Source organism: Marmota flaviventris, chromosome X, assembly GCF_047511675.1.
Source record: "Marmota flaviventris isolate mMarFla1 chromosome X, mMarFla1.hap1, whole genome shotgun sequence".
In the NCBI taxonomy this organism is placed as follows: domain Eukaryota; kingdom Metazoa; phylum Chordata; class Mammalia; order Rodentia; family Sciuridae; genus Marmota; species Marmota flaviventris.
In genome coordinates, this window is record NC_092518.1 from 63,280,030 (window position 1) to 63,297,243 (window position 17,214).

Here is a 17,214-nt window from a genome sequence, read left to right on the forward strand (position 1 = left end):
TCTGGTGGAACTTTTAGGATATTCTAACTACAGGATCATATCTGAAAACAAGGATAATTTGACTCCTTCCTTTCCTGTTTGTGTCCCTTTTCTTTTTCTTACATAGTTCCTCTAGCCAATATTTCAAGTAATATATTGAATAGGACTGGTAATAATGGACATCCTCCTCTTGTTACTGATTTTAGAAGAAATGTTTTCAAATTTTTCTGCATTCAGTATGATGTTGATTTTAGGTTTGTCATATATAGTCCTTAAGATGTTGAGGTGTGTTTCTTTAATCCTTACTTACATCAGTGTCTTTATCATGAAGTGGTATTGTAATATGTAGAAGTCTTTTTCTGAATCTATTGAGATTATTACATGATTTTTGTGCTTGGTCCTATTTATATGGTATATTTCTTTTATTTATTTGTGCATGATGAAACATCCTTGAATCCCTCAAATTAAACTGAGGATCATTTGTGATCTTTTAAATTGATTGTTGAATTTGATTTGCTAATATTTTATTGAGGATTTTTGTATATATGTTCATCAAATATATTGGTCCATAGTTTTATTTCCTTGAAGTGTTATTTTTTGATTTTGTATTCAGAGTGATGCTGACTTCATAGAATGAATTTGGAAGTGTTCCCTGACTTTGTATTTCATGGAACAATTTAAGAAGCATTTGTGTTAGTTATTCATTAAAGGTCTTCTAGAATCAGCTATAAATCCATCTGGTCCTGAGCTGTTTGTTGGAAAACTTTTTGTTACTATTTCAATCTTATTGCTTGTTATTGGTCTGTTTAGATATTATATATCCTCTTGGTTCAATTTGGTTTGGTCATATATCTAAAACTTTATCAATTTCATCTAGATTTTCCAATTTATTGCAATGTAAAATTTCAAATTCATCCGTAATGATCATATGAATTTCAGAGGTGTCTATTGTAATATCTCTTTTATTCTCTAAATTTACTAATTTGAGTACCCTCTGTCTTCATTTTGGTTTGATTTACTAAACATTTAATCTCTTATTTTTCTTTAAAAGAGAACAAGCCCTTTATTTTATTGATCCTTGTATTGTACATTTATTCTCTATTTCATTAATATCTTTGTTATTTCTTTCCTTCTGTTGGTTTTGGGGATGTTTTGTCCTTGTTTTTCTAAGACCTTTATATATAACATTAAGGATTTTTTGAAGAGAACTTCATGATTTTTTTTTTTAATGTAGTCCCCCATGGATTAAAACTTTCCTCTTAGAACTATCTTTTCTGGCATTTTGTATTTATATTCCTGTTCAATTATAAGAATTTTTAAATTTCTACCCCAATTTCCTCAGTGATTCATTCATCATTCGAAAATGTATTCCTTAATCTCTATTTGTATACTTTCTGTAGTTTTTCTTACTGTTGTTTTCTAGTTTCATTCCATTATGATCTTATGCCATGAAGACATTATTCAACTTTTTTTGCATTTGCTAAAACTTCCTTTTTGGCCTTTTATATGATCTATATCTTTTCAGGATATTCTATGAGTACCTGAAAAGAACCTATATTCAGTTGTGATTTGATGAAATATTCTGTCAATGTTAGTTAAGTCCATTTGACCTTTAGAAGTATTTAACCCATTAGTATCTTTATTTTATATCTGGTTTACCCATTAGTGAGAAATGTGTATTGATGTTACCCACTAGTAGTATAAGGAGTCCTGTCTGAGACTTTGTGTCACTTAGTATTTGTTTGATGAGATTAGGTACACTTATAGGTACACTGATATTCAAGGTATAAATATTTATAATCATCATATTTTCTTGTTGGTTTGTTCTCTTTACTAATATGTAGTGACCACATTTTTCTCTTCTGATTAATTTTGGCTTGAAGTCTGCTTTGCTAGAATGAGAGAAGCTATTTTCAGATTCCATTTGCATGTAATGTCAATTTCCTGCTTTCACTTTCAGTCTGTGGATCTTTGCCAATGAGATGTGTTTCTTGTAGGCAACATGTTGCTGGGTATCATTTTGTAAACCAACATGCCAACCTATGTCTTTTAATAGGAGAATTGAGACCATTTACATTTAGTGATAAAAGAGAGCTATGTATTACTTCCTGTCATTTTCTTTTATTTCTGGTGTTTGGTTCCATCATAATTATCTTTTGTTTATTTACTCTTATAATGTCTTTAGTTTCTTTTGTAATCTTCTGTGTGTAGACTTCCTTTCAGTATCATTTGTGATGCTGGATTACTGGTTATGCATATATATGTTTAGCTTATGCTTTTCTTATAGATTTTTATTTTTCTTTGTATTCTGGAAGATAATGTTGCTAAATATAGCAACTTACTTGGCAGTTTTCTTTAAGAGCTGAAGTATATCATTCCCAGCCCTCTGGCCTTTAGAGTTTCTATTGAGCTGTCTGCTGTCATTATGATTGGTTTGCATTTTATAAGTGCCTTGGTGTTTCTCTGTTGCAATCTTTAAAAATTCTCCTTTTTTCTATATTTTGGTAATGTAACTCTGATGTGTTGTGGAGAGGTTATTTTCTGGTCTTGTCTATTCAGGGTTCTAAATGCCTCCACTATCTGAATGTCCATCACATTCCCAAGGTGTCTGAAATTTTCTATTATTTCACAGAATCTGTTTTCAGTGCCATTAACCTAATCTCCTCTTCTTCCTCAATACCTATGAGCCTAAATTTAAGTCTCTTAATGTTTCCCCATTGTTCTTGTATAGTATGCTCATAGTTTCTATTTTTTATTCCATCTGAATATTCAAATTTGTAACTCTTGTCCACAAGCCCTGTAATTCTTTCTTCTACTTGATCTAGTGTATTAGAGAGACATTCAATTGAGTTTTTTACTTCACTCATTGTGACCTTCATTTATAAAATATTTGTTCAGTTCTTTTCCATAATCTCTTTATTAAAATGATCTTTCATATTCTGTATTGTCTCTATTAGTTCCTTCCATAGTACTTCTTTTAATTCATTGATCATTTTAACATTTAGCTTTTAAAATTCTTTGTCAGGTATTTTCTTCACTATCCATGGATTTAGTATTAGGAGTTATGAATTTATGTTGCTATGTTGATAACTGCATATGTATTGTGAAGACCATGTCTTCCATTGTTCTTTGAGAACCTTTTATTGAGATGCCTTCTCCTTATAGTGTTTCCCATGCTGTGGATTTATCTCAGTATTCAAACACTCACTTAACATGTCCAAAATGCTCTGTTCAGTCTCCAGCACTGCTTTGAGAAGAGTGAATAACCCCCAGTAACTGATGATTCAAAAGCAAATTGTATCATAAACTATAATAAAAACTATTTGGAAATGTTTTCTAGAACTATACTAACCAGAAAGAAGAAATAGAAGAAATGAGGAGTAATAAAATGGGAAAGTATGAATGGTTAGGTAATAAAGAATATAAAATTAGCCAGGCATAGTGGCATATTTTTTTAAAGAGAGAGAGAGAGAGAGAGAAAGAGAGAGATAAATTTTTTTTTTAATATTTATTTTTAGTTTTCGGCGGACACAACATCTTTATTTGTATGTGGTGCTGAGGATCGAACCCAGGCTGCATGCATGCCAGGAGAGAACGTTACCTCTTGAGCCACATCCCCAGCCCATAGTGGCATATTTATGCAATCATATTTAGTGGGGAGGCTGAGGCAAGATTATGGAAAGCCCAGGCCAGCTTGGCACTTGCAGTAAGACACCATCATAAAATTAAAAGTTAAAAATGAAAAAGGCTAGGGATACAGGTCAGCAGCAGAGTGCCTCTGAGATAAAGCCTTTGTACTGATTGAGGAAAAAAACAGTAAAATTAAAATTTTAAATTACATGAAAAATGGAAAGATAAGGGGGAAACAATAAAAGCTAAAAAATTAGTACAACAACAAATCAAGAATAAGAAAAGAATGTACAATTAATTTTGAACTATACAGAACATAGAAAAGTGAAAGAAGATACAGCTTAAGCAGAAAGTTTTATAAATACATATGCATGCGTGTGTATGAAACAAAAACAAAATAAAAATGAAAGACAAAAGGGAGGTGAAGAGGTATAGAAGATTGTTGAGAGCCACAGCCGAAGGGGCCCCAGCAAACTTCCAGCTGCCAGCAATCCAGCTGCCGGCTGATGATTGGCTCACAGCGGCCCCAGCAACATCTAGCTGATTGGCTCCTTGGCCCCAGCAACATCTAGCTGATTGGCTCCTCTGTGGTGATGCTCATTGGGCTGTTAGCCATCCCTTGAGGGAGTACTTTCCATTCATATCTCTGATCAGGACCTTCATGATTCAGTGCAGGGATAGTAAATGCAAAACGTGGACTATCCTCAGGATGAATTGGAATTGAAAAAAAACAATCTTTAATATCTATAACTAAAACATACCAGGTTTTTGGCAAAGCAGACAACTGAGGAATCCCTGATTGAGCAGGTCCCATAATAACCATCTCATTATTAATGGCTCTTAAATCTTGCAATAATCTCCATTTACCAGATTTCTTTTTGATGACAAAAATGGGAGTATTATGGGGAGATACAGAAGGTTGTATATGTCCTTCTGCTAATTGTTGTTTGACCAGGTCATGGGCTGCTTGTATCTTTTCTTTAGTCAGGGGCCACTGAGGAACCCACACTGGTCTTTCTGATTTCCAAGTAATTTTTATTGTCTCAGTGGCCCTTTCTGAAAATCCAACCCATGTCTGTCTGTTCCTTGATCTATTTGTATTGGTGCTGCTATACCTTGTTCTTGTTTTTCTAATCTTTTTCCTTTCCTAAAACCTTGTCTAGTCATAATAGTGGGTGCATTTTGGTTGATGTTATTTGTTAATGTCAAACCTAATTGATCTAGGACATCTCGTCCCCATAAATTTACGGGAAGATGATCCAATACATATGGCTGTATAGTTCCTTCACATCCTTCAGGATCCTTCCAATCTAATACCATTGCACTTCTATGGGGATTAGTCGCCACTCCTAGGCCTCGAAGCGTTTGAGTGGCTTGTTGTAATGGCCAATGTTTTGGCCATTCTTGACGAGAGATGATGCTAAGGTCTGCACCTGTATCCAGTAGCCCATTAAATTCATGTCCTTGAATATTTAGTTTTAGCATGGGGCGAGAATCTAAATTTAAAGAAAGCATAGCCCAATCTACACCTGTGGAACCTAATCCCTTGGAACCTCTTTCTACAGTACGACTGGAAAATTTATCATGTAGGCTGGGTATTATTAGTAACTGTGCTATTCTATCTCCTGGTGAAATTACTGATATACCCTTTGGAGAACTGGCTATAATTTTTATTTCACCTTCATAATCGGGATCAATTACCCCAGGACTTATCATAAGTCCTTTTAGAGTAGAAGAGCTGCGTCCCAATAATAAGCCTACTGTTCCTTTGGGAAGAGGTCCTTTCACCCCTGTGGGAATGATTTGAACTCCCATCTCTGGAGTTAGTACTGCTCTGGCGGAAGCGCAGATGTCCAACCCTGCGCTCCCTCTGGTTTGTCTGATGAGGGATCTGATGGACAATGTGTCCTGGGCACAATCAGGAGCCACTTGTCAAAAGAAACTAACTTTATTTTTAGAACCAAACACGGCAAACAAACAGCATCTCAGGAAAAACCCCTCAGAGCCTCAACTGCCACCACCGGCTTTCCACAAGCCTCTCTCTCCCCCCACCAGCTTCTCTCCACCTCCCACAATCCTCCTGCTCTTGAGGCCGATTGGCTGGGTCACGTGGGCAGAGCCAAAAAGTCCCCCAATGAGCAGCTCCGTGGTCTGAAAGGGCAGGGAAACAGTCCAATGAGCATCACCACAGAGGAGCCAATCAGCTAGATGTTGCTGGGGCCAAGGAGCCAATCAGCTAGATGTTGCTGGGGCCCCTTCGGCTGTGGCTCCTCTGTGTTTTATAAATACATATGCATGCGTGTGTATGAAACAAAAACAAAATAAAAATGAAAGACAAAAGGGAGGTGAAGAGGTATAGAAGATGAAACTAAGAGAAAAGCAAAGTTGAAAAGGATAGTATAGAAATAAGAAAAAAGAGTAAGTCCAATTAACAAATTAAAAAGCAAATTTTTATGAAATTACCAAGTCACAATTAATGAGGGGGATTGAAAGTAACCAACAAAAGCCAGGCATGGTGGTGCATGCCTATAATCCCAGCAGCTCAGGAGGCTGAGGTAGGAAGATCATGAGTTCAAACGCAGATTCTGCAACCTAGTGAGACTCTAAGCAACTTAGCTAAGACCCTGTCTCAAAACAAAATAAATAAATTAAATAAAAGGGCTAGGGAGGTGGCTCAGTGGTTAAGTGCCCCTGGGTTTAATCCTCAGTATCAAAGACAAAACAAAACAAATAAACAAAAATCTAACCACCACAAAAATCTATGCAAGCAAAATGAAAAAGGATAGTTGAAAAGAAAAGATTTTTACTTGCCCAGGTAGGTGCAGTGCAGACACTTTTAGGGGACTTCTGATTTAGGAATCCACGAGGTATTGGAGAAGTGCCAAATGTTCAAGCCACCATGGTTTGACCTCTGAAAGTCTCTGGATTTGGTGGAGGCAACAATGATGCCCCCTCATGTCATTCTGCATAGTAATTCCTTAGCAGGCCACATGCCAGAGATTTCTCTGGTGGCCCAAGATTTGTGTAGCCCAGAGGCCAATACCTATCCTGGCACTGGCGATGACTATATGCTTGCATGATAAAGTCATGTACGTCTCACCTTGGCTCCACGGAGGTAGTCCTAAATTTTTTTCTATGGGTTCACTTACTTAGCAGCCCTTTGCCACTTGAAGTAGATGATGGTGGGACATCTCCACCTGAGCAGTGGCTTTGTGTGTCCTTGAGACTAGGTAAAGGAGTGCGCCCTGATCCAGTTCTGCCTTTGCCACAGCCACAGCCCCTCTCTCACCATGGCTCCACTCCCAGCTCACTGCAACCTCACTGTATATAATTCTGTCATTCTCTCCTGCAAAATTTGCTGCAGGAGCAAGAATGAGAAGATGCTGGAATTTAGCTTTTATCATGTTGCTAGCTATTAATTAGCAAATTAAAAAGCTAAGGCATGACCTTCATAAATGGCTTCTTGTCATTGTATTCCACTTACAAATTAAGAAAAGTGAAACACTCCCCTTATATCAGCCTACTGTGCAGCTTTTGTATCTGTCCATGCTAAGATTTTCTTCTATTTTCAAAGTAATTTTATCAAATCTCTCTCTTTTCTCTTTGTTATGTATGGCACCCCCTTCTCCACTGTCCCAGAAGGACATGTTTATTATTTTTTATTATTTCTATTTGTTTTTTTTAACTCTTCCTGAAACATTTCTGTATATACATTTTCTGTTCTAAGTGACTTATCTTTTAACTCATTATTCCTTCCCCCATATTTTTGCTTTTGGTTATGGTTTTTCCCATTTATAACCATAATTTGTTTAAACATACTCCATTTAATAGACTCTTAACCTATGTTCTTAATATTTTTGCTACTGTATTATGTGATATGCAGCTTTGTAGCTAAGTCTTGTTTTTATTTCTCCCAGATACATGATATTTATATATTTTATGAAGTACATTGTGATGTTTGATTCCTGTATGCATTGGGTAATGACCAATTCAGGGTAATTAGCATAAAAAACCATCTTAAATTTTATTATTTCTTTACGTCAAGTACATTCAAAATATTCTTATCTAACTATTTTCTATGTAAATGCATTTTTGTGTATATTCATAAGATAAATATATACAGTTCTGTAGAATACCAGAAATACATCTTCCCTTCTAACTATAAATTGTGCCCATTTACCACCCTCTACACATCATCTCTCCCCTCTATTCTTCCCAATTTTGGTAACCATTTTTCTACTTTCAGCTTCCTTGAAGTCAGTTTTTTTAGATGTGAATGTGATCACACACTGTTTATCTTTTTGTGCCTAACTTGTTTCACTTAACATAATGTCTTCTAGGTCCAGCCATTCTGTAAAAAATGACAGAATTTCATCATTTTTATGGGTTAATAGTATTCTATTATGTATATATGCCACATTTTCTTTATCTATTCATTCAATGATGGACACTTAGGTTAAATCCCTATCCTGGCTGTTTGGAATAGCACTGCAGTAAATATATGAGAGCAGGTGGCTCTTTTACATGCAAATCTAAAAGCTTCTGCACAACAACAGAAACAACCAGCAGAGCCAAGAGACAGCCTACAGAATGGGAACAAATATTTGCCACTATACATCGAACTAGGTATTTATATCTAGAATTTATAAAAAACTCAACTCAATAGCAAAAATATCATAATAATGCAGTTAAAACATGGGCTAAAGATTTGAATAGGCATTTCTCAAAGGAAGACATTCTGATGGCCTATAATATATAAAAAAAATGTTCCACATCACTTGAGGTCAGTGTTTTTAGATGTAAATGAAATCACACACTGTTTATCTTTTTGTGCCTAACTTGTTTCACTTGACATAATGTCTTCTAGGTCCAGCCATTCTGTCAAAAATGACAGGATTTTATCATTTTTATGGGTTACTAGTATTCTATTCAACATTATCAGAAAAATGCAAATCAAAACCACAGTGAGATATAACCTTACCCTAGTTTAGCTATTATCAAAATGAAAAATAACCAATGCTGTTGGGAAGGCACAGAAAGGGAATTCTTACACACTGTTGGTGAGAATGTAAGTTAGTATTGTCATCATGGAAAGCAGTATGGAGGATCCTCAAAAAACCTAAAACTAGAAGTACTATGATCCAGTAATCCTACTACTCAGTATATACCCAAAGGAAATATACATAAGACTTTATCCAACTTTCTAATGAATGTCCTATAAAGGAATTACTGGGTTAAAGACAATGACCTTTTGTGTTTCAGAATATATGATAACAAAAGACATAAATCTTACAAAGTTGTTTTTACATAAAAGCTTTATTATTTTATACATTAAAGAAAGGAATATATTTCTGGTAACAAATTCTTGCATTTCTCTTTTTTAGGCTTTGAAATTTCTGAAAATCAGAAAAGGCAGGCTGCAATGACTGTGAGAAAAGTTCCTAAGCAAAAAGGTAAATCGGTCTTTACTCACTTAGTCCTCTCATTTTCTGAGTGAAATTTACAAAGATGTAAGCTATGTTCTTTAATAGTTCTAGTCCCCTTTACATACTAGGTATCATTTGGAGTGCTGGGATAGTTATTAGATTCCCAGGTGTCCCTGATAACAGGTAGAAAATTGTCTCAAAGTTTTTTAACACTCAGTAGTGAATGGTACAGTGTAATCATGTCCAAAGAAAGCTAATTGGGTACAAAAGCAAAACCTTTTTCTATTTTTACTTAAAAATATAAGAAATTTTACTAATAATTTAGAGACAGAAAAAAAGGAGATATGTATACACACAAACACATACACACAAACACATACATATAAGGTTGTGTGTTCAACTTTCTTTCAGTTGTCTAGGGGCACTTGCCAAATCAGGAGTCCCAAATCAGAATGGGGAATTTTAAACTTAACTAAGTACTTAAAAAAGAAAAATGCACAGAAAATCTATTTAAATATGAAATGAAGCTTTATTTTCTGTTTATCATGAACCAAAACAAAACTAAAACACTTAGCTGAGCAAAAGGAAGAACAGTCATCTGCTAATTGGAGTTTCCATTCATTATCTGTTTCTTTATATAAGTTCTGTCATTTCATCTTTATCGTAACCCTAAGATGGGCTCTATTAGCCCCATTTCTTAGATGAAGAAATTAAGGGTCTTCAAAGTGAAATGACTCTGAACCTAAATGAGTTTGACTCCTCTCTATCTCAGAATCTTGCTAGGAAAGAAGAGCTCACTTTATTGTCTCTCCTCAATTACTGAGAGCTGTGTCTATTACTGACTGCTGTTGACACTGTCTCCAGTGGTGGATCATTTTAAGGAGACCTCATTTTTCCCAGGTCTACCCTTCTGCTTTCTTAGTGGGCTTTCTGGTTTTGAATGAGTCACTGTACAAAAATTATCAGATTCAAGTTGCCTGAAATTCCAGCAACCATATAAAGCACCCCTAATTATTTCCAATGAAACACTCTTTGAGGAGGCCTAGTGCCTGTAAATATCTGATTTTCAATTAAGTAATACATCTTGCCAGGCCCCTCTGACAAGACATGCCTTCCTTTCAACTGCTTTTATTACTTCTGCTCTTTGGAGGCCCTCATTGGATCTTTCTTTGTCATACAAAAATGATTGCCTTTAGGGAATTAAGCCAGCCACCAATTTTAGGGTTTAAATATAAGAGATGTTATGTAGCAATCTGGAGTTAATAAGGATCTTGTCTGCATTTACAGAACTCTCTGTGAGAGAATGACTTTTTCCTCAGATAGAGATGTGAGCAAAACATAGTACTAGCCAGCTGGAGAGCCCTCAGGCTACAAAAGCGATACTGTACTTGCAGCCTGCCTCTATCTCCTGAAGGTTCTCGCCTTCTGAGCTTCTCTCACTCTACTGTCCCTAGTACACAGACAATCATGGAAATGATAGATTGATACTGCATTATCCCAGCCCAGATTCCCTCAAGCATATCTGTGACTGGCTGGTATTTTCATGAGAATACTTCAAACACAATAAGATAACCAACCAGAAGACAGTCCTAAATCATAGTAAGCCTTTGGGTCAGGTTCCTCCATTACCCTATCTAATCTCCAGACTATCCCTTTCAGGTCCTCAAATCCCAGTGTCTTAAACACGGTTTACCCATTTTTCTTACCTTAAAAGAAATTCTAAAATATTTAAAGAAACTCATAAAGCTTTGGGACAGCTTATGATCCTCCTCCCATTCTATTTTTGGTCTTCAAGATCTGCCTAGTCTAGGGCTAAGGTGATTGATATATTTCTTAAGACCCAAAGGAGCTACACAAGTGGAAGTGAATCTAGGAATTCAGTGGTTATAGTACATATATGGAAAGAATATGAAGAGTTTTTTTTAGACACCCAGGAATGCTAGCCTTCTTTCCTTCCATTGACCCCTCCATAGAAATTACAAGTGGACATTGTCAAGATGTCTCCAGCCTGGCTTGGAGAATAGCAAAGAGGAACTGATTTATCTAGCATTAGTATCAAAGAGCTTTTCATTTTACCTTTGCTTTTCCCACTGACTTGGTTTCAAAAATTGACATACAGCTTCTTGGAAGTTAGATACTATATTCCTGGTTCATCAACCCAAATAAATTTGTCAACACAGAGATCCCCAAGGACATGATCACAACTTCATCTCCAGAGGCTTTAGGCCCAGCTCAAAATCAACTAAACACCCTAGAATAAATAAAACAATCTTGAGAAAGAAGAATAAAGTAAGAATAATCAATTTACCCATTTTCAACATTCATTATATAGTTATAGTTACCAAGATAATATAGATTTGGCAGAGGGATAGACATATTAGATCCATTTAATAGAACCCAGAAATTGACCTCCAATCAAAAAATCTGAAATGTGAAATACAAGCATTTGTATATCTGAAATTTTTGATGCAGGAAAGTTTCAGATTTCAGAGCTATTCAGATTTTCAGATTAAGAATGCTCAGTATGTACCGGTTCACACACTCTTGAAACTTTTCTACTCTGAATTGTCTGCCCGGGGTAGTCGCTAGGTGATTTGAAAACCCTGTTGGTATTTAACTTATAACCTTTTTCTTTGATCTCCTAGGTGTCAACTCTGCTCGCTCAGTTCCTCCTTCTTACCCACCACCGCAGGACCCATTAAACCAGGGCCAGTACCTGGTCCCTGATGGCATCGCTCAGTCACAAGTCTTTGAGTTCACCGAACCCAAGCGCAGCCAGTCACCATTCTGGCAAAACTTCAGCAGGTTAACCCCCTTCAAAAAATAATAACTACAGGGAGGCAGATGATTTTAAAATAAAGTAAATAAAATTATATTTATAGATGGACCTTTTTTCGGAGAAGCACTGTTGAAAATTTATATATATATATATATATATATGTGTGTGTGTATATATATATATATATAATATATGAACATATATATACACACACAGACCCTGAATATACACATGTGTGTGTGTGGGCATGTGTGTACGCACATACTCACACACACTCACACACACACAAACACACACACGCACACATATACAAACATACATATATACACACACAGAGAAGGACCAAAAAACATTTTCTGTTGTTTTGGGGAAGTGAAATCTGTAGTTGGTAGGAAGAGGTACAAATGACTTTCAAACCCTAACCCTTCTTAAAAGTTTTCAGTTCTTAACCTGTTCCCCTCCTCTTTTCTTTTCAGAAATTAACATTTCTATTTGATTTTTTCCTGTTAAGATAATCTCTTTGCTCCTCTGTGAGTGATTCATTGACTTGTCATTATTACTATAGATGTACTTGTATTTCTTATCTGATGATACCAATGCTGATGAGTTTTGAATTTAATTTGATATGGTGGGTTTGGGATTTCTTTTTTCCATCTTTCACTTCTCACGGACGAAGGGAGGAGTCCCATCTCCTCTCCCTCAGCCAACCATCTGCAAATGTTCCTGTAGCCCTGCAGTTGCCCCAAACAGCCTTTTCCCAGAAACCTCTGTCCACAGTTGTGCCAGTCTGGACATGCTTTGTTGTGCCCTGTGACATAACTGCTTGGTATTTCTATTGCTTTCACTGTGTTATGGAGAGATACAGAACCAAACACAAGGAAGGGAGCATCTGTTCAGGGAACATTCTTCATTTGGGCTATTTCTTCTAGCACTGGGGATTCCCATGTTGCAAATCTGCTGAATCATTGCAGTTGTGCATCTGGGAGTTAGTTTGGGCCGACTAGTGTCTTTTTCAAGTCCCCTTTATAATGAAATATCCTCTTAGGCCTGTCTCCCCTCTAGCCCAATAGAAGTTCTGAACTGGAAGCAAAGAGGTTGAGACTCTGCCTCCTGGGGGAAGGAAATATCTTTATTCCTTTCGCCCACTACCAAGTAGGTGTAAGGTAAGGCAGGGCTCCCTACAACAATCAGTTCAGTGTTCTGGTCATCCCTGCTCCCATTTGTAGATTCTTAAGGCAGCATGGATAGGAGTCTATGGAGAGGTTCAAGATAGAACCCACTTGACCAACATCATCAGCTGCCTTTAAATTAATCTGGACAGAATCTAAGGCTGATAGAACATCTTACAGGATAAAACAGGGAAGAGCATGGAAAGAGAGAGCCTTCATCTAAGATATTGTACCTGCGGTTCCTACCACCCCAATTGTGTAAGGCTTCCCCTGTTGTTACTGGATTGCATGGACAATCTTCCTTGGCTCCTTTTTTCCACTTTCCCTGGCTTTTCTTCTTTCTCCTGCCTTCCTGGCATAGGAGGATTGCTGGTGTTGGCATAGTTAAAACAGTTATGGCATCCAAAGAAGGCCCTGTTTCTAAGATCCTCCTATCCCAGGACATTTGAGGCAAATGAGTGAGGGGCCCAGGGATATTTTTCCTCATGGACAAAGGGTCTGAGACACAGATGCTATCCTCAGGATCATTTCTTGTAGGTGTTCCACATGGACAGAACTAACTACTCCCCCAAAGAAGCAGGATCCCTGTGGGTGTAGGAGTACATGTTCTTCCTCCCCATGTGGCCCTTTGCAGGGATAGACTTTGAACAACAAGGATAATGGGATAAAAAGGAGTGATAATGGGCCCTACTGTGCAAAGCCACTGTAGCCAGGAATCTGGAGATTGAGTCTGTCCTGGACCCCATAGGAGAAGACTACATCACAAAAGGACCTCATCTCATCAAGCAGCAGTCATGGCTGCATGAGGGCTTCCTCATAGCTGGCTTGGTCAGTTTTGTGTCTCCTGACCCAGGCAAGACCCTACACAGCCTAGGAAACTTTCCCCTGTGAGAATTAAATTACAGGCTGTTGAAATTTTCATTCCACCACAGCCAAGTCAGACTTACAGAGTTAAGTCAAGGATGAATCTGAGCTGAGCTGAGAGCCAGGGCTCGGGACTGGCCACCATGCTCAGTATATGACCATCTACTTAAGCCCCCTTTTCAAGGACCCTGGTGTCCAGAACCCAAGCTAAAATGTCCTCTCTGGCAAATAAAGTGTGTTTCAATTGCTATGCAGACCTCCCCTTTGTATACCTCCTTTTCCTACTTTCCACTCCTCCTTACTAGGCTTGGCCTTGACATGCTTCTCCAGGGATTGGGAGCACATCATGAGGAGATGCTTGGACAAGTCTCTGAGCCTATAGCACCTATCAAATGAGTGGGCCAGTGACTCTCATCTCCTTCCCCTCCCTGGGGCCTGTACCCAGGGCTGTAGGATCAGGGATATCACCTCTTACCCCCCCCCCCTTCTACTCTACCCAACCCACTGGCATTATCAGATGCCAATATTTTATGAGAGAAAAAAAAAGAAATCATCTCTCCATGGGTTGGAATGTCCCCTCTACTTATGGCAACAAAGCAGACCAGTGTCCAATAGCTCAAAGGGGAGCCCAATAATAACTTGGGCTCAAAATCTAAATTTATTGTATCCCCACAGCAATGCTATCCCCACAAACTCTGTAATTCTCCAATTTCTGCATGGCCCTGAGCTCCTGTTTCCTCAACTCAGTTAGGCCTGGATTTGCTCTGTAAAACACTTTCCTAGTATGTTCTATGGGCCCTGCTGTGGGGAGGTCCTAATACAGAAATTAAACTCTTCTTTCTCTCTCCTTCTTTCCCCTTTCTATATGTGTATATCTTTAATGGATCTATTAAGGACAACAACAAGAGAGTTCTAACAATTCTAGTGTGAAGCCAAATAGTGATCTTTTAGTGCTTTGGGGGTGGGGTGGGCTGGGGTGAATAGTTGGGCAACAGTGATTTTGATTACCCCTGCTGCTCTGCATTTGCCAGTTTATTCTTTTGTTTCTACTATCTGACTGTTTGACCCTGTCAAACAAGTGTCAAAGTTGTGTGTTAAAAATGTTTAATAACAAAACAAGATGTTGTAATGACACAAAGCCTTATGAAAATATTTATGGAGTTCAATAAAAGAAGTAAAAAGATACCTTCAGGCACAGCTCTCATGCCTTTTTGTGCGTGTGAATGTGTGTGAGTTTTTTTTTTTTTTTCCAATTGCAAAATAAAGGGAATTTGCCTGGTGTGGGACAGCTAACCTCAAAAGTCTTGACCTTCCAGACCTGCCATTTCATTTCCAGGCATCCCATGGATTTTCTGTGACCTTATATGTTCATTCTGGAAGATTAGACCACAAGAACCCAATCTGAACCTGTAGCCAGAGGCATTTCAAATGTTTTTATGGATGGCATTATCTTTCATGTCAATTGACTTTTCGATAAAACTTTAACCATTGCTGACCTTGTTCCTTTTCCTTGTAGCTACAAGTCTAATGCCTGCCTTGGGAATTCACAGGAGCTTAAAATCTGCCTTTTGAACCCAATCAAAGGTCATATCACTTAGGAATCCCCTTCTCCAATTTCCTTCATAAAGCCTTTGGTCTTTTCTCCTCTGTGGTAAAGATCCTTCTTTATCTGTCCCTCAGAGGGGTAGAGTGACTTTACTGTTTTTTATAACATGGTGTTTCCTGCATGCACATGATTCTTGCTTTCCTTTAGGTCTCCATGTGATATCTTATGCTGCCTGTCAGAAACCCAATAATGGATCATTCTGGCACTCCCTTACCTTTCTCAGAGTAACTGAACACTAAATGCAATAAAGTGCTTATTTATTAAAAGGGTGCAGATAATTATTCCAAGCTGCAGAGTTGTCAGAGGGAATAGGCTTAGTGCCTCTAGTCTGTCTAGGCCTTGGGGATATCCCCTGTTAGACCCAAGGATTTGGAAAAAATGATAATTAAATCTTCCTCTCCTTCACGAACCTTTTCCTTTTTCCATTTCTTGGCTCTCCTCATTTAACTCTTTCTCTACTATTGCTGTTCTTTCTCTTGTCTGTCCTTTCTCCCCACCAAAATCAGCAGGACTTAACTTCTCTCAGTAGTTCATTCTGCATCTTGCCAGTTCCCAGCCTCCCCAGCTTCCAGGGGTTAAATCTCTATTACCTCCTGCATAACAAAGAGAACAGCTACAGTCTCATCTCATAAAATCAAGCAAATCACCAAAAATTATATTTGGAAAGCCCCAATATGGTTCACATAATAAATCCATATTCCTTATCACCATAAAGTATCTCTATTACATATGAACTTATTTTTTAAATTTTTTTCTTAGTTGTTGACAAATCTTTATTTTATTTATTTATACATGGTGCTGAGAATCGAACCCAGTGCCTCACACATGCCAGGCAAGTGCGCTACTGCTGAGCCACAGTCCCAGCCCATGAACTTATTTTCTAAGAGCATGTACCCCTACCTGCTCTTGGTATTATTACAAATCACGATATATTCACTGATGAGAATGTCATTTGTCTAATTACCATTTCTAATTTGTCTTCTCTAATTGCTATTTCTCCCCTGACTGAGGGCAGAGAGATTTGAAGTATCATTTTGAAGTATCCAAGTATTATTGGATTTGAAGTATCGTTTTCATTTAGAAAGGCAATGCCAATCAGGGAAGGGCCAAAGGACCATGGTCATGGCATTTCCCTTTACTTTCCTCAGAGTCTTCTGAGGGGTTGATGGGTGGGGAGATTTGTCCTTGTGTATTGCTTAGTTGATCAGAAGTAGAATGGAGAAAGGAGCCTCATCACAGCTTGCAGGGAAGATCTCTACCTAGAACAAGTTGACCCTGGCAATTCTGTGTTCTGGGAAAGTTCCTGTGGGTCTAGGGAGAAGGCTTATAGCTTGTCCAAAAATAATTCCTCATGGGCTGAGGTTGTGGCTCAGCAGTAGACTGCTCACCAAGCATGTGCAAGGCCCTGGGTTCAATCCTTAGCACCACATAAAAATAAATAAAATAGAGGTATTGAGTCCAACTATAGCTAAAAAATAAAATAATAATTCATCATATTTGCAGTGACATTACTATATATGGGGTCTTATTTAATACTTTTGACAACCATTTGGCAATGGGTTTACTAACTACATTTAACACAGGAGAAAACGGAGACTGAAGGTGATTAGTCAGGATTACCCAGCTTCTGAGTGTTCCTCATCTACCCTCTATAACCACTGAAACTGACCTCAAAGCTGCTGGGTCTCAGCATTGCTGGAGTGGGAGAAGGCAAGAACATGGAGTAAACTGATATAGGTCAATTAATGTCATTCCCCATAT

General features: G+C 37.7%; 1 protein-coding gene across 11 annotated transcripts in view; it reads left to right on the top strand.

Annotated features, from left to right (window-relative positions):
• The window catches only part of Arhgef9 (Cdc42 guanine nucleotide exchange factor 9), a 542,919-nt gene extending 527,887 nt beyond the window's left edge, over positions 1-15,032 (top strand). For all 11 annotated transcript variants that reach the window (XM_071606159.1, XM_071606157.1, XM_071606160.1 and 8 more), the window contains 2 exons: positions 8,994-9,062; positions 11,681-15,032. In XM_071606159.1, the coding sequence (XP_071462260.1) occupies positions 8,994-9,062; positions 11,681-11,862 (251 nt within the window). In that variant the 3' untranslated portion in view covers positions 11,863-15,032. The remainder of the gene's footprint in view (positions 1-8,993; positions 9,063-11,680) is intronic.
• Positions 15,033-17,214: the final 2,182 nt, after the last annotated feature.